Source organism: Sander vitreus, chromosome 16, assembly GCF_031162955.1.
Source record: "Sander vitreus isolate 19-12246 chromosome 16, sanVit1, whole genome shotgun sequence".
NCBI classification, from domain to species: Eukaryota; Metazoa; Chordata; class Actinopteri; order Perciformes; family Percidae; genus Sander; species Sander vitreus.
The window spans coordinates 24,234,866-24,253,700 of NC_135870.1; the positions used below are offsets into that span (position 1 = coordinate 24,234,866).

At 42.0% G+C, this 18,835-nt stretch overlaps 2 protein-coding genes across 2 annotated transcripts in view; both read left to right on the forward strand.

Annotated features, from left to right (window-relative positions):
- LOC144530922 (AN1-type zinc finger protein 5-like) overlaps nt 1-18,835 on the forward strand; it is an 81,611-nt gene that overhangs the window by 58,371 nt on the left and 4,405 nt on the right. The window lies entirely within an intron of this gene.
- Nucleotides 1,632-18,254, forward strand: slc30a5 (solute carrier family 30 member 5). Its single transcript, XM_078270691.1, has 16 exons — nt 1,632-2,181; nt 4,070-4,192; nt 4,309-4,375; nt 4,679-4,764; nt 5,300-5,387; nt 5,553-5,640; nt 5,748-5,824; nt 6,581-6,751; nt 8,518-8,806; nt 10,801-11,009; nt 11,928-12,085; nt 12,224-12,353; nt 13,159-13,399; nt 13,482-13,708; nt 14,951-15,079; nt 17,965-18,254. Exons 1-16 carry the CDS (start codon nt 2,111-2,113, stop codon nt 18,133-18,135), a joined length of 2,325 nt encoding a protein of 774 aa, XP_078126817.1. The 5' UTR covers nt 1,632-2,110; the 3' UTR covers nt 18,136-18,254.

An 18,835-nucleotide genomic window follows, 5' to 3' on the forward strand; every position in this document is an offset into this window, starting at 1 on the left:
ATTTAATATTTTAAATTGTTACCTGCCCCCAGAATTTTGTGATTTCCATGCCATAAATATAGACATTGTTACCATAAATTGGTGCCCAAAAATGTATCAGAATGCAGGAATTGAAGTCTTTTACCCTCAAAATTTCCTGGGGGAGACCAGACCCCCCCTGCTTTGTGTTCCCCAAAGGCCAATTCTGAGCACAAATGGCATCAACAGACAGACAGTATGTGTAGACTTGTTATGAACGTGTGCTCTTTAAAAAGTAGTAAGCATTGTTTGCCAGTTACTTACATTAAATGTTTAAAAATCTGTTACATAAGGTAGGCCTACTGCTTATATTATTTCACCATCTGTACACAAATGTAATTAGTGAATGTCCGTGGGTGGGGCTGCATGGTAATGTGGGCTGGTGTGACTACAGTGCCAGGGCTGAATTTTGGTCCCAGTCCGTCCCTTTCCCATGAGTCTCTGACACAGACCACAGCCGCCACTGCCAAGCCTTGTGGGAGCCGTATTTGTTTGAATACCAAAGAAATTGGTCTTGAATTTTGTTTAAGATGAGGTGTTCAATACTTTCCATAGATGTTTGGAATGATAAAAAATGTGATACTTTAGGTAGGACAGCATTGTAAGAGGTCAAAATTATGAAATACTAAATCTAAATTTTGAGTCTGAATTTATGAAAGGTCAGACATACGGCACAAATGAAATCTCAGTCCTCTCGGACCCACGGTGCAAAATGCGATAAAATAAATAGGTTTTCTATAAATAGAAAAGACATAGAATAAACAATCAACAATTTAACATGACATAAAAACAAACAATCAACAATTTAACATGACATAAAAACAAACAATCAACAATTTAACATGATATCAAAATCAACAATCAAGACATAAAATAAGCAATCAACAATTTAACAAGGCATAAAAACTAAACAACTATCAACAAGACATACAATAAACAATCAGAATCACAATCAAGGCACTTGAGTATTTACATGATGAAATAAAATAAGATGACTAAAAAGATGTAAAGTATTTTAACAGGTGAGGTAGAGCGGTGTAGTGCAAATAAACAGGGGAAAGTGAAATGTGCAGTCCCTGAGTACAGAGTGTGTGAGTGGTGTTGGGGGGGGGTGCAGTCCTAGTCTGTGGCAGTGGGCAGAGGAGGGAGGGAGTGACGGTAGAGGGAGGGAGTTGAGTCTCCTGACAGCCTGGTGGAAAAAACTGTCTTTGAGCCTGCTGGACTGCGCAGTCTCCTCCCTGATGGCAGCAGGCTGAAGAGGCTGTGAGATGGGTTGAAATGTTAAAATGTTGACTTAAGACACTACAGTCTATATTATAAGTATATTTAAAGCAGAATCATCATTTATGTGCACTTTTGACTCATATTTTATTTTTTGTCATTTCTTTTTTTCTGGCGAAAACGGGCTTCCATAAGAAAAATTGTCTTTAAAAAAAAAAAAGATTATTAAGCAATGTAAGCTAGTGCAACGGAATTCAGTCTGTAAGTGCGTCGGTTTTCTAGAGATTGTCATAAAATTGAACACAAGCGACACCATCATCGTCATCGTCATCAGCGCAGAACGGAGAACTGCGCAGGAGCAACGTTCGCGAATACAAGCATGCACGTGACGTGGACTTTGCCGTGTCCGGAAGTGCTGTGGCTTTTTTTTTCTTCCCCCAGCTTGGACGTTTTATCCTTTCATTGCGGACTCTAGCTGTTTTTCTGGCCAGTTCAACCTAGAAGTTAACTATTTAACTAGGCGACAACATGTATTTGTTTGACGTTCAGTGTACACAGAGGACGTGTCACAGCTAGAAACTTTGGACAATATCTAACTTTACTGGCATGCTAACGTTAGCTAACAGGCTAAACAGGCAAATAAGGCTGCCAGCTGACTGTTAGGTTCATGTCTTTGTACAGTTTATTTTACAATTTCAGTAACGTTTAAACGGAAGAATGAGAAGGAAGAGCCAGAAGGAGCCTGGCCATATTCTTCATCGTTAAATGGGTTGTGGTTTAATTTCACTACTCAGGTTACAGTAATGTTAAAGGATATTGGGGACGTAAATACTGCAACTGGACTTAAACTGGTCGACTTCTGGGGCTGAAGATGGAAGACAAATACAGCAGCAACGTACTCTCAGGGGGGAAACTGGGCATGGTCGAAGTGCCAAATTCTAGGTACGTGTCTGTTGTTAATCTTCCATTACTCTCATCCAACCGGTGTGAGTTATTGCCTGTATTTTCACATCATCACTGTAGCTGTAGTCCATATGTAACAGTTTGTTGATTTAGGTCCACGACACCAACTGGAACTGAATTAGGGCTGCATCTAATGCTTATTCTCAGTATCTACCCATTATTATTTTTGAACCCTATAAATGCCCATGTGTCTCAGTGTTCAACAGTTCAAGTATGAGTTCTTTCTAAAACCCAATCACACCTCCTAAACAGAATATTAGCAGTTTACCCATATCCCTTATAGAAAATGACAAGTCCGTGAATGATGAACATAATGAAATAAATAAGTACAAGTAGCCTATAGAAATAGAATATAGAACATATAGAAATTAACAAATGTTACATAGTTTCCTGGTTTGGGCCTATTGACCTTTTTTATACATCTGTTTGTCTTTAAATACTTAACCATGTCATATATTAGTCTGGTGTGCACTGTTTACATAGACTCTGCTGTAGGGATAGACCGATAGTGGTTTTTCAAGGCTGATACCGATACAGATTATTAGTAGTTAAAGGGGCGCTATGCAGTTTTGGCCATTTCTTCATTGTTTTCTCGCTTTTTGCTCACAGGTTTCTCTATAGAGCTCCCCCTACAGCTTCAGAATAGATATTTGGCAGCTCCTATGTTTACTTTTGTCTGACTCCTCGCTGGGTCAGTCTGCCGTTTCCTCTTTCTCTGTTCGTCCGACAATGCTTTCCTAGCTTTCTGCTTCTTTTTTGCCGGCTTAGCCATGACGACAGTGTGGAAAACTCCATCGCTACCTTGTTAGCCGGTTCCTGAATCGGGGCGTGTATGTGTGCAGTGCCGTGAAGCAATTCGATACATTGCGAGACCTGATATCACGCGATACTTCCTGACGCCGAGGCCGGCGGCTCGTCGGCCGTAAATTGCAAGGGTGGTTTTTCAGCTCACAGGCGCTAGGGGGGGGGGAGCAAGACGACCACCATTCAACCAGAAAAAAGTCATATAACCATTCCAATGACTCCGAAGCTGTTCAGTTAAGGTAAATGAAGCTAAAACAAACGGCATAGTTCCCCTTTAATAAAACCGATAACCGATATGTGGAGCCGATATGCATTTACAGTGAAAATGAAAATCTTTAAGTCAAAATTAAGATTTTGGAATGTTACAAAATCCAACACAAAACTTAGTTTAAATGCGTTAAGCAATTATTTAATACATTAGAAACTTTCAACATAATAACCAGTAACAGTCAGATAGCGTTGTGGGCGGGACATGAAGTCAGACTCAGTGGTGAGTGGAACCGAAGCAGAGGGACAGAGACAGAGCTGGGGGCGGAGCCAAAGTAGACCACTTTTGAATTCATTAACTTTATCGGTTATCAGGCAAATAAAACGCGGAGACAGACAATCTGCAAACTGTCTATCCCTACTCTGCTCCACTGTCACTTTATCAACCACTTACTTTACCATGTCATTTGTCTCCCAATGCTCTGTATAGTTTATATTTTATTTTATTCTAATCTATTAAAGTGTACATTTAACTCATTGTTTATTTCTGTGACTTCCTATACCTATCTGTACTATTTCCGTTGTTTCTATTGTACTGCTGCAATGTCTGAATTTTCCCGCTGGGGATCAATGAAGGAGTATTTCATCTTAAGTTGCTTGTTGTGTCCAAAATCCAAATAGTTTCCATTTACAGTAATATAAAACAGAGGGAAAAAAAAGAAAATCCTCACATTTGAGATGCTGATTTTCATGATTGTTTCAGTCAGCACATATTTAATGTAATAGTACAAGAAACTAAATCCGTGTGTTTTCTTCAGTGATATACAGTATTTTTCTCTCTCCGTTTCCTCCTCAGGTTAACCAGATACATAGTTTTACTGGTTGTCACGAAGGTCCTCAAGGCCCTTGGGATCTTTGAATCTTACGACATCCTAAAAGTTGTTCACATTGTCCAGTTCATATTCATACTAAAAATAGGGTGAGTACTCCTCCGCCTATTGCTTGTTCAGGTTTCGTTTCATCCATTTAGTTCAACTAGCAACTTAGTTTTTGGAAGGTGACAACATGCTCACAGTGACCCTTCTCCTTTCTCAGGAGTGCTGTTATTCTGCTTTTCTTTCAAAAGCCTTTCTCCTCTGGCAAAGCCATCTCCAAAAGACAGGTTTGTTGAATTCCCTCTTCAATTTGTGATCGATCCAGCTCTTGTCTCACTCAAACTGCTCCTAACTTCATCTGCCCTATAGACTTCATTCGACATAATAGGGGGCACAGACTGCAAATGTTTGTTAGAGCTGTTCACCCACATGTTGGGGTGGCAGTAGCTCAGTCAGTAGGGAGTTGGCTTGGGAACTTGGGTTATGTTATGTCTTCATAAAATGTATTCTATCAATGCTCTCATAAAGCCACGATTTCAACCTGCCATAAAGACTAATCTGTTTTCTTTTTAAATCTGTTTTCTTCGTAGTGGATAAAGTTACTAAAGCATGCTGTTTTTAGCTGCATCATATCTCTCCTGGGCTTCTTCGGTCTAACACTCTGTGGACCTCTGAGGTAAAATGTCACCATAAAAGTGTGTTAAGAGTGTGTTTTTCATAAGGCAGCAATTCCGTGCGCATGCATGTCAGCATATTTGTGCGTTTTGAACTGCGTGTGTTTAAGTATTTTGTAGGGCTGCTCGATTATGGTTATGAACTCATTATCACGATTATTTAGTCAATATTGCAATCACGATTATTTAACACGATTACTCATAGACTTCTGGAAAGATGTTGCATTTATTCAACTTAAAAAAACAAACAAACAGTGGAACAGTTAAACAAATCAACATTGAAAACACCTTGAACCGTGTCATTTCCCTTTTAATACCTCTCCCTTTTTTTGAAAATTCATAACACAAGACAAAATAAGAGTTTACTTGCTAAACGTATGTTGCAAAATAATCTCTTTTCTTGATCACATTGTTTTTGTGACCGTTAGCAGCCAAAAATTCAATTCATTGCACAGCCCCAGTATTTTGTGTGTGCTCGTGCAGACTCTGTTGTGTTCAGGGGCGTGATTTTTAAAATCTGGCTTGTGTCTTTTACAGGACATTGTTGCTTTTTGAGCACAGTGATGTGGTGGTCATTGCTCTCCTCGCTGTCCTGTTCACAAGCTCAGGAGGGGGGCCGTCCAAGGTAGGAGGCCACCATTATTACACAACTGCTTTGGAATCCGAAACGTTACCCCAAATAAAAAGACTGTGTTGGATACCGCGTGTATACTGCCTCAGGGTATCATATATCACTGTGGTAGAAGTATCTAATATGCTTTTCTGTTGCTTTGTCTGTGACTCTGCGCAGACCAGAGGCGCTGCGCTCTTCATCATTGCCGTGATCTGCCTCCTCCTCTTCGACAACGACGATCTCATGGCAAAGATGGCCGAGCACCGTATCCTTTGCTCCTTAGAAAGGGCAGCAGTTACAGCTGTTTTCACTGTTATTGACCTGCTCTCTTTGTGTTCATTATCATATTTCCTTGACTCGTCTTCCAACCAGCTGAGGGACATCATGACAGCGCACTCACTCATTTCCTCTACACTGCCATTGCATTTTTAGGAGTTGCAGATCATAAAGTAAGCAAATGCTGTGTCACGCATTACATTTTATGTTTAGTGCTGCCAGGGTTTTCCCTTCCATCAGAAGGTTTAGGCGTGACACCCAAGCCGTTTTGGGCACCACGTAAGCCGAATGAATGTAAAATCAATGTATCAAAAGCATCAAAACTAACTAAATGACTTTTCTCAGATATAATGATTGTAGTTTACTTCTTTAGCAAGTTATGTCCCTAAGCTTTTTGAGTGTTATTTATTTATTTATTTGATCTAGCTTTTCCTCCGTGTTAGACACAGATATGGTAATAATAATGGTCCAAAATCTATCAGTGATTTTAAGAAAAACAACATTTCTTAAAGGGAGGACTCCTTGAGAAATATGTGCACCCAAAACAGGATTCATGCTTCTGCGTTAAATCGACACCGTAGGTAGACAGACCCCATACACCGTAGCCTGACGTACACCTCTCACAAAATGTAACTACACGTTGTGGCAGCTAATCCCCGTCACTCTCTCACTCGCTCTACCGCACACTCCCCACGCATACACACATGCCGGCCCTGCTATTCTCTTAAAGAGATCGACACGCACACTAACACACAAGTATAAACCTCAGGCCACTTACGTAGGCTACGGCGTAAACTCTGCGTAGAGCCCCCCCCAGATCCATACATCCCGCTTAAGTCTTCCACAAACCAAGGGAAAACACTGGCTGCCTACAGAAACATAGTATTTCCTAAGGTGTACTTCCTCTGTCGTTGTGTTCTTCCCATCAGGGAGGTGTGGTGCTGCTGGTGGCCTCCCTGTGCCTGAAGGTGGGCTTCCACACGGCCTCCAGGAAGCTGTCAGTGGAAATTGGTGGTGCCAAACGCCTCTACGCCCTCGACAACCTGGTTTCTGCTGTTGTGCTGCTGCCCTGGGTCATAGTGCTCTCTGCGACCACAGAAGTAAGTGCACAGAACATAAGAAATCTTAACAAGCATGCGTGCAGTTTGTTTTGCTCTTTTGGAGAACTGTGAGGCATCGCAAAGCTCACAACGGTCTGGAGAAATGCAAGTTAGAAAACTACATAGACATAGTGAGAATTAGATTTAGCCAGGGAAGAACTTATTTTGTACCCAACCTAACAACCAAACCAGAGGTGGTGTTTCAGTAATAAATCACAGGAATGGCTGCTTTAGTCTTGTCATCCTAACTTTTCCCTGTTAAGGCAGCAAGACCTAAGGATGCTAGTGGTCTGTCCAACACTTTGATCCACAGCAAGATATCTACTGGCCAGATTGCCATGCAGTTTTGGTGTAGGGCTGCACAATTAATCACAATTTTATCAAAATCGCAATATGAACTAGTGCAATATCCAAATTGCAGGGGGGGGGCGCAATATTTGTTAAAGGCAAAATATGTGTCAAACCATTCTAAAATAAAGTATTGTGTTGCTGCAGAGACGTCCCGGCCTACAAATTGTATCCTAAGAAAAAATCTTTGTTTGGTACAGATCCTCGCAAAAAAAAAAATCACACTTCAATCGTTTTTTGTTGTTGTTTTTTTTATATATTTTTCAATGAAAATGAGAATAATGGTACAAAAATGATCATTCCCTCCAATATCGTGAATCATATCGCAATCGCAATATCAGTCAAAATCATCGCAATTAGATATTTTCCTCATATCGTGCAGCCCTAGTTTGGTGTCACTATTTATGATGATGATTCCTATCTCCAGACTTCTTAAATGACTTCGATTGTACAGCATATATGACCATAACAACAAGATGCATATTGCCGCTGTCAGGTGAAAACCTTGTATGTCCAAAACTGTTGCTTTTCAGGAAATGGAAAAAAAAGCTAATTTAAAAAACATACCTACGACAAAGTCAGATGGAATTGCCTCGTCACTGTTTGAAATATTTGTAAAAACCCACAGACAGATGTAAAAGGGTAACCAATAGAATTGATTTATGAAAAGAAATTCAAATGATACAATATGGACATACAAGGTTTCTGCCCAACAGCGACTATCTATCTATCTATCTATCCAATCACAAAGTTTGTTTACAATAACATCCTGGTAGAAAACTCCTGACTCCCATACTTAACAATGTAACGGCGCTGAGCCAACAGGGACGAGGAACAACTGGATGTACTCTCATCTCATTCATCTAAAATGCATGTTTGATGCTTTCATATGTCAACACTTTGACTAACATCAGCTTGGAGACATCATTAACCTGTTGGGCCACAGACTAAAGGAAATGACGCTACCCAAACTAGCAGTTAGTCTGACCGGCGGTGAGTCGTTGCTGTTCGTAACACTAGATTTGGTTTATCAAAGACGGTAGCACTGCAGCACAGTACAGGAAATACTCGCAGCAGAAACGTCTGATAGCTCAGACCTCCGTGTTTAACTATACATCTTTAAATGTTACATTTACGGCTGAAAATGACAACAGAAATGAACAAGTTTTTTCATATATCTCTGCAATTCAAGTCAACTGCCATGTGTCTACCTGATTAGTGATTTTTGTGTTAGCGCAATGTCATGGGGATTCAGTTCTATATGCATCTTCTTTAGCTCCATGTCTCCATACTGTGAATTAAATGAATCTATGTCTGTTCACGCTCAGAAAATCTTTATTTTTGTCTTCGTCTATGTCACTGAGACAATTAGTTTGACCTCCTCGCTGACTCTTTTTGTCACTCCGTCTCGACACCAGAGTAAAGTAGAATCCTGGTCGTCCCTCATCCTGCCGTTCGGCATGATCATCCTCTCCGTCATGATCCTGGAGTTTTACGTCGAGGCCATCTGCAACACCAAGATGGAGACGCCGAGGTGCGCCCGCTACGGCGCCGTCGCCCTCTTCCTCAGCGCCCTGCTGCTGGCCAACTTCTGGACTCACCCGCTGACCGACCAGCTGCGCTCCATGAGCAAACCGGCCCAGCAGCTCAGCACGGAGCACGTGCTCTCCGGAGGAGTGATAGTCAGTGCCGTCTTCTTCATCATGGGTAAGTACCGGCTGTGGGAGTCAGCAGGATGAGAGCTCGAATGATGGAGCTGCTTTGAAATTCTAATCATCATGTAGTAGGGCTGCACCATATGGGGACAATATGCGATAACGTTGTTGAATATCGGGGATAACGATATTACTTGCGATAAATACACAGATAGTAAAGTGTACTCAGCTCTGCACTTCTGCTGCTTAAAGTATTCTGCTAAAATACAACAACTTGCTGGTTGAATTTAAAGCAAATGAAAGGAAATCATTTAAAAAAAATTTTATTGAATATACACGGCATTGCTTAAAAAAAGAATGATGGTTACATTTTAAAGGGCAGTTTTCTACTGATAAAAAAATCTCTCAAGTTCAAGTTTCACTTTATTTATCCTTAGAAAACGACATTTACTGTGCCGCAGGATGTCTAAAACACATATACAGAAATAAAGGCAACAGAAATGCTGTACTCACATAAGTAAGTACACCCCTATGTTAAATTCCCATAGAGGCAGGCAGATGTTTATTTCTAAAGGCCAGTTATTTCATGGATCCAGGATACTATGCATCCTGATAAAGTTCCCTTGGCCTTTGGAATTAAAATAGCTCCACATCATCACATACCCTTCACCATACCTAGAGATTGGCATGGTTTTATTTCAGTTAGCCTAACAGCTGGTTTGATTTGCATTGAGAGATGATTTTATGGAAAGTACCCCATGCCAATCTCTAGGTATGGTGAAGGGCATGTGATGATGTGGGGCTATTTTAATTCCAAAGGCCAAGGGAACTTTATCAGGATGCATAGTATCCTGGATCCATGAAATAACTGGCCTTTAAAAATAAACATCTGCCTGCCTTTATGGGAATTTAACATAGGTGTGTACTCACTTTTGTTGCCAGCGGTTTAGACATTAATGGCTGTGTGTTGAGTTATTTTGAGGGGACAGCACATTTACACTGTTATACAAGCTGTACACTTATTACTTTACATTGTAGCAAAGTGTAATTTCTTCAGTGTTGTCCCATTAAAAGATATCATGAAATATTTACTAAAATGTGAGGGGTGTACTCACTTTTGTGAGATACTGTATATGTTGCAGCTGTGGTAGCTGTACCCCGACCACCTTAGACGCTACGTTTACCAGCTTTGTTAGCTTACACTTGCTGACCATTGAAAGACCACTGTACCACACCACAATACAAAATGTCAAGACTGATTCAATAAAACACTGGTAAATCAAAGTCATCAGAGTCCTGCACACGCTGAATGATTTCATCTCCCTCAAAAAGAAAAGTCTCTGTTGGGCCTTTTTACAGGCAGCATCTGTGTTGCTCTCAAAAGATAATTTGCTGTCAATGATGGTTCCTAGATATTTATATTCATCTACTGTCTCAACATTCATATTCTGAATGACAGTTTGTGAAACATTGTGCTGTGATCTACGGAAATCAATAATCATATCCTTTGTCTTGGAAACACTGAGACAGATTCAAGTTTTCACACCAAGCAATGAAATCATCAACTACAGGACCATGCCCCACCTCATCATTGTTCAAAAGGCTCACTATAACAGTGTCATCTGCAAATTTCACACAGTGCCTATTCTCATACTTACTCCTACAGTCATTTGTGTATAAAATAAAAAGCAATGGTGAAAGAACACAGCCCTGTGCAGAGCCTGCGGAAGAAAGGGCTTTTGAGGATAAGACACCATTAACCCTAACACACTGCGACCTATTCGACAGAAAATCCAGTATCCAGTCGATAGGGACGTAGACAATATACAAACAACAAACAGATGCGGACCCCTGCTACCGGTTGCAACAAGAGCTGCGCCCCCCTCTTGTTACAGTCCACAGCAAAGGCACCACCAACTGAGTGTCTTTCGCGATATGTACGTCTATATTTCAAGTTCCTTGGGCTTCCTGTCCATATTCTTAAGTTAAACGTGTAACTATTCTCCTCAGTTGTATCTTCTTCCTCATCTCTCTCTCTCTCTGCAGCCTCCAGTATCCTCTCGTCTCCGTCAAAGAAAGGCCAGAAGGGCACCTTGGTGGGTTACTCACCTGAAGGGACCCCTCTGTACAACTTCATGGGTGACGCCCTGCAGCACACATCGCAGTCCCTCCCACGCTTCATCAAAGATTCCCTGAAACAGATCCTGGAGGAATACGACTCCAGACAGATCTTCTACTTCCTGTGTCTCAACCTGGTACGTACAGTGCCAGGGAGAGAGCACAGCTGACCTGTAATTTGAAGCAAGGGTTATGGGGGGGCAATTTACCGAAACACTTTTACATTGGAATTTATGGAGCTTTGTAAATAAAATAGAAAAACCGAAAGCGCAGAACATATTATTAGGGATGCAAAAAAAATAGACCCGGCGCCCTATCTTTATTTACTGGGACGCTCCACGCCGCGGCTGGTGGAATATCAAGCATCGACTCAAACGGCCGCAATTCCTCTCACCGCCTCCGGAACGCAGTGTAAACGCGCCCGGTGGAAAATAGGGGTTAGAAACTGCAGTTCTGAGTTCATGAAGTATATTAATGTCAACCGTCTTGGATTGATAATCCAAATACGACAGCTGTTGCAGGGATATTCTCCACAAACTGCTCTCCTACAGCATCTTAGTGACAGCTGTGTTGGAAAAGCATATTCCCGATTCAAAGAAACTTTGCAGCCAGAGCTGTAGCTACAGAGGACAAGGAGAATATGTCCTCGGTATTGTTCCTAGGATTTAAGGGGAGGTTAATGACCCGAAGAGAACTAAACATTTTACAATTACACACGAGTTGCACATGGTCTTTTAAAAGCTGATCTTGTTTTCTTTACTTATTTAAATGTGACAGTTTCTGACAAAAATAAATGTCACTAAAATAAAGCTTTCTGGGTGTGCAGAGGCGGCTTCGAGACATACGGATGTCAAATATCAAATTCATTCATTTTGTTCAGAAAATATTTACGACTCCCAATTTTTTTTCAAACTTGGGATTGGTGTGTAGAGTTGGGTTTGACTTCAATGACTTCAATTGTCTTTTGTTATTTGGAGTAAATGTGAGGTTTGTTGCCCTTGAATTTCCCTTTGGGCATGGATAAAGTGTCTATCTATCTATCTATCATGTTTCAGGCTTTCACCTTTGTGGAGCTGTTTTATGGTGTTTGGACCAACAGCCTGGGACTGATCTCTGACGGCTTCCACATGCTCTTTGACTGCTCGGCTTTAGTCCTTGGCTTGTTTGCTGCCCTCATGACTCGCTGGAAAGCTACCAGGATCTTCTCCTACGGGTAACAGTCCTCATGAACATGGGGAAAGGCTTTGGTGGGAGATATTGGAAACATTCAAAGCATTTCAAATTCAGTTGGATGTTTTAAAAAAAAAAATATATATATATATTTTTTTTTATTTTTTTTTTTATGTTGCAGCTATGGTCGTGTCGAAATACTCTCTGGATTCATCAATGGCCTGTTCCTGATGGTCATCGCTTTCTTTGTCTTCGTTGAGTCAGTGACCCGTGTGCTGGATCCTCCTAATATAAACACAGACATGCTGACCGTGAGTTAACGGCATCTACCACTTAATGTAAACAACCTGTTGATGTAACTTTAGTAACATTTACGTGCATGTCATGGTATGTCCGGATCATGCTAGTCCCGCACCACAGTCTTTGTAGCTGTAAACTCCTCGCCGGCTGCCTTCATTTGTCGGTAATGTCTGTTTAAAGATGACAGTTGGTAAGCACACTGTAAAATATTGGAAGCTTGGAATCTGATGTTGATGAATTAAAGCATGTCAGAATCAGGAAAAAAAAGGTTTATTGTCAAGTACTTACAAGGAATTGGCCTTGGTGGTAGGTGCGTACAGGGGCGTCGGACTAGGGGTGGGGGGAGAGGGGACTGAGTACCAAGGGCCCTCATGTGAGGAGGGCCCAAAAATATGCTAGAATGAATAGCTGTGGATGCGGGGAGGGGCCCATAGAAAATGCCTTTCTACAGGGCCCAGAATTTTGTGCTACGCCCCTGGGTGCGTACATAAACAAACAAACATATTGAATATTAACATTAAATGAACACTAAATACAGAAACAAATGTATACAAAATAGCTGTTAAAGACAAGAAAGAGGCTGAATGGATTGAGTGCAGAATGAACAAAAAATATATAGCATGTGCAATGGGCAGGTGTATAGTCCAGGATGTAGGTTCATGCAAAGTGTAGTGATGGGGGGGGGGGTCAAGATGTGTAATGGTTAGCTTTAGATTTTTCAGACAGACTCAGGCTATCCCTAATATTTCTATATTTGGGATGATATTACAGCAGTTATTAATGGCCTTTCATTGTTTTTTTGTGTGTGTCCTGTAGCCGGTGTCTGTCGGAGGCTTACTGGTCAACCTGGTGGGGATCTGCGCTTTCAGTCACGCTCACGCGCACGCCCACGGCGGCAAAAGCTGCTCGTCAAACGACCACGGTCACTCGCACCACGGCCACTCCCACAGCGAACACAGCCACGGGGGCCACGGGCACTCTCACGGCGGGCACGGGCACGGCGGACACGGGCACTCCCATGGCTCCGGGGGCGGAGGCATGAACGCAAACATGAGAGGTGTGTTGACGTGACAAAAAGAACTTTGTGTGGAAAGTATGTTGTGGCCAGATGAAATGACCTCCTGTTCTTCTCCCTCCAGGTGTTTTCCTCCACGTCCTGGCCGACACGTTGGGCAGCGTCGGCGTGATCATCTCCACCATCCTCATCCGCCAGTTCGGCTGGTTGATTGCCGACCCTCTTTGCTCGCTCTTCATCGCCACGCTCATTTTTCTCAGCGTCATCCCACTGCTGAAGGACGCCTGCGAGGTTCTTCTTCTACGAATTCCCCAGGAAAACGAGAAGGACCTGAACAGTGCGCTGGAAAAGGTGAGGAGTCCCGTATGACCAGGGCAAAGTTACTGCAGCTTTCCTAAACAGATGGTGGTTTTACTTGCAATGAAACTAAAGGTGTGGATAATCGGCCGTTGGACAGTCTGTTCGGTGTGTTCCGTGCCGACGTCCGTCCGAGGGGCCGTCGTCCTTCATTTTGGCCGATTTGACATGTATAATCGGCGGGGCGGGCACTGCCGGCAGTCGGCCTCAAATGACCCATCTGATCTATTTTAGTACAATATGAGATCGTGTTCTGAACAAGCCGCCATGACAGTCTGTCTTTGAATTTCCGGAGAAGTCAGACCCACGTGACGCGTTCGTCCAATCAGCTGCTGGTTTTCATTTTTGGGCGACAATACAGATTAGCGCCGCCTGCTGTTATGGAGACGTATTACGTCTCGTCACTTTGGTGCGTTCCGAGGCACTTTTTTTGACCAATTTGGGGAGACTGATCAGCCCAACTGCCTTTTCTGCCGACGTTTGGCCGTCGGCTCTGTGTGTCCACACCTTAAATGTTACGTATAGTTAGGGAATAATTAGTCATGCTTTGCCAGGCCTTCCTCCACAGCGGTACAGAGGAGGGTCCGGCTAGTCCACACAGCATTCTGGGATGGGAGAAAAACGTGCTCTGGTTTATTGGCATTTCTTTAAACCAATCACAATCGTCTTGGGCGGTGCTCAGCATCAGACGGAGCAACGGTGCCTCTGCAAAATAGCCTCGGGAAGGAACTTGTTTAGGTGGAACATGTGTACGTTCAGAAGTTGCTTTAGTCGTGCAACAGAAAACTCAGATTGGACAGATAGTCTAGCTAGCTGTCTGGATTTACCCTGCAGAGATCTGAGGAGCAGTTAACCATAGTCCTCAGAAATCCACCGGAGGTTAGAATTACAACACAAAGAAAGAGGAAGGTGACGGACATCCAGCCTAAAAAGAGGGACATCCACGGGAATTTCCAACGGCACCTGAACAATCCCGGAAGTGGAACGTCGTCGATACAGACTATGGAATAATATGCAAACGTTTGGGCAAATGTGTTTTCTATTTCACATCATTTTGTCAGATGAGATGCAGAACCAACTAAAAAACCTCTCCACTGAGACAAGTGATGCGGTCTAGTACTAAAGTGTTCAGCGAAGTACTACTTCTGCATCAAGGTTTAAAGAAAGTTCCCTGGATGTAAAGATGTTCTAACCCCATCGGCAGATGTTTTCATGGTTTTCCTGGTGTTATTTCAGATCGAGAAGATTGAAGGAGTGTTGTCGTACAGAGACCCTCATTTCTGGAGGCATTCAGCCAACATGATCGCAGGGACCATCCACCTCCAGATCATGTCCGACGTGGTGGAGCAGAGGATCATACAGCAGGTCGGTACAAAAACGGTAGAATCGAGAGTCGTACTCATGTTTCACTGCAGGCTCCATATCTGAGGGCTTCACCTCATCGTACCAGCTAACAGCAGTTTGATCCATGACCTGTGTTTGTTATTGGTGAGTCATTGATAGGTGATTTGTACTAATGCTCCCTAGAGGATGAATCGTTTTTGAGTTGGATGGAGAAGACTACTATGAGAATTAGAAATCAAATTTAATGCCTTTTATTGTCATTGCCTTTTAGTACAATGAAATTGTAGAGCCACTCTAGTATGGTGCGTCATCATTGTAACACGTATATATATATATATATATATATATATATATATATATATATATATATATATATATATATATATATATATATATATATATATATATATATATATATATATATATAAAAAACTCATCTCACAACACATTCATTGCAAACACACACACACACACGTTTGTTTCACTATCTTTGTGGGGACCCGTCATTGACATAACACATTCCCTAGCCCCTTACCCTAACCTTAACCATCACAACTAAATGCCTAACCTTAACCCTTACCCTCACCCTAACCAGAACCTAATTCTAACCCTAATCCTAAAACCAAGTCTTAACCCTCAAACAGCCCTTTAACCTTGTGGGGTCCAGCATTTTGGGCCCCACAAGGCTGATCAGACCCCACAAGTATACAGGTGCTGGTCATATAATTAGAATATCATGAAAAAGTTGATTTATTTCAGTAATTCCATTCAAAAAGTGAAACTTGTATAATGTATACATTCATCACACAGACTGATATATTTCAAGTGTTTATTTCTTTTACTTTTGATGATTAGAACTGACAACTAATGAAAACCCCAAATTCAGTATCTCAGAAAATTAGAATATTACTTAAGACCAATACAAAAAAAGGATTTTTAGAAATGTTGGCCAACTGAAAAGTATGAACATGAAAAGTATGAGCATGTACAGCACTCAGTACTTAGTTGGGGCTCCTTTTGCTTGAATGACTGCAGCAATGCGGCGTGGCATGGAGTGGATCAGTCTGTGGCACTGCTCAGGTGTTAGGAGAGCCCAGGTTGCTCTGATAGTGGCCTTCAGCTCTTCTGCATTGTTGGGTCTGGAGCATCGCATCTTCCTCTTCACAATACCCCATAGATTATCTATGTGGTTAAGGTCAGGCCAGTTTGCTGGCCAATTAAGAACAGGGATACCATGGTCCTTAAACCAGGTACTGGTAGCTTTGGCACTGTGTGCAGGTGCCAAGTCCTGTTGGAAAATGAAATCTGCATCTCCATAAAGTTGGTCAGCAGCAGGAAGCATGAAGTGCTCTAAAACTTCCTGGTAGACGGCTGCGTTGACCCTGGACCTCAGAAAACACAGTGGACCACACCAGCAGATGATGACATGGCACCCCAAACCATCACTGACTGTGGAAACTTTACACTGGACTTCAAGCAACGTGGATTCTGTGCCTCTCCTCTCTTCCTCCAGACGCTGGGACCTTGATTTCCAAAGGAAATGCTAAATGTACTTTCATCAGAGAACATATCTTTGGACCACTCAGCAGCAGTCCAGTCCTTTTTGTCTTTAGCCCAGGCGAGACGCTTCTGACACTGTGTCTTGTTCAGGAGTGGCTTGACACAAGGAATGCGACAGCTGAAACCCATGTCTTGCATACGTCTGTGTGTGGTGGTTCTTGAAGCACTGACTCCAGCTGCAGTCCACTCTTTGTGAATCCCCCCCACATTTCTGAATGGGTTTTGTTTCACCATCCTCTCCAGGGTGCGGTTATCCCTATTGCTTATACACTTTTTTCTACCACATCTTTTCCTTCCCTTGGTCTCTCTATTAATGTGCTTGGACACAGAGCTCTGTGAACAGCCAGCCTCTTTAGCAATGACCTTTTGTGTCTTGCCCTCCTTGTCCAAGGTGTCAATGGTCGTCTTTTGGACAGCTGTCCAGTCAGCAGTCTTCCCCATGATTGTGTAGCCTACAGAACTAGACTGAGAGACCATTTAAAGGCCTTTGCAGGTGTTTTGAGTTAATCAGCTGATTAGAGTGGCACCAGGTGTCTTCAATATTGAACCTTATCACAATATTCTAATTTTCTGAGATAGTGAATTTGGGGTTTTCATTAGTTGTCAGTTCTAATCATCAAAAGTAAAAGAAATAAACACTAGAAATATATCAGTCTGTGTGGAATGAATGTATACATTATACAAGTTTCACTTTTTGAATGGAATTACTGAAATAAATCAACTTTTTCATGCTATTCTAATTATATGACCAGCACCTGTACTGTATCCCCTGGTTTTTGGACCCCACGAATATAGTAAAACAAGCGCACGCACACACACACGTACCGAATACATCTTACCCATCATTCATAGCAAACACTCTCTCATCTTTCCTGCAAGCACATCCTAACCATAACATGAAAACTCAACTTGCCCACTCTCACACTAAGTGGATAATAAATATTCTAATGTGGATAAAGCGCTGAGTAACCATGAGTAATCATTAAAAAAAGTTTACCTTTGATGGGAGAAATGAATTTAATATACAACATCAACATTGTGGTTTCATGTAGATAAACACTGGATAAACATGTGACATTATGTTCTCCTGTGACGTGACTTACTTTACATTATTTGACCTATCAACCTTTGAACTGTGATCCATGATTTGCGAATTATGATCATTATATTTTTTTTCTGTTTTACATTATTTCACTTTTTCAGTTTCAGTTGTATATTTGTAATGTTAAGAATATTGGGTATTTGTTTATTTAGCTCTAAAAAATGCTAATGATTTTTATTTTTATTTTTGAGTTACGGTTAATTGACAGTTGGGATTGGTCTGTGTGGTTCCCCCTGATTGGTAGGTGACGGCCATTTTGAAAGACGCCGGGGTGAATAACCTGTCGGTGCAGGTGGAGAAGGAGGCGTACTTCCAGCACATGTCTGGACTCAGCACCGGGTTTCAGGAAGTTCTGGCAATGACGCAGCAGATGGAGTCCATGAAATACCTGAAAGACGGGACGTGTATCATGTGACGACCGTCTGTCGTCTGAAGGACCCAATGAAGCTTTACTCATTCAACCCTCAGTCTCTTTTTCATTGAAATGTACAGTTTATGTATGTGGTATAAATAAATCTGAATATATTGGTTTTATCTTCGTGTCAGCTGCATGTTGTTTTTGTGTTTGTGAAGTGCTCTGATTTTTATTTTATTTTTTCTGCTCCAAACTGTCAGTATTAAACTGACTTTATTTTTTGCATTTGTCATTTTCACAAAGAAAGTGCCTTTTGGTTGTCGCAATACTTAAAAACTAAAATGAGACAGACATTTCAGTATCAGTCCAAATGATATTGGACTTATGCATTCACGCTTTTCTCTGCAAGTCCGTCTGGCCAAGAGCCCAGACAAGCCCATTGCCAATTTTTCCAAATCGAGGCGCCAATCACAACCGTTGCTCGCTCGCTGGTTGAGATGTTTTTCCGTCGCTCTGCATACGTCATCTCCTTCATCGCTCGGATTGGTTTTAGGACTATCCAATTGCGGCCAGAGGCATTTGAGCGGCGTCCGTTGGTGACGCCCCTTCGGAAATGGGCTGTGAATGAACCGTCCCCAGACCCACTCTCAGTTACAACTGAGGAGGTTACCTGAGTTACCGTAATAATAGCAAAAGGATGACATCAGTCAATCCTGCTTAATTGGCAGATCATGCTAAGCTGTCAAGTATTCAATTCAGC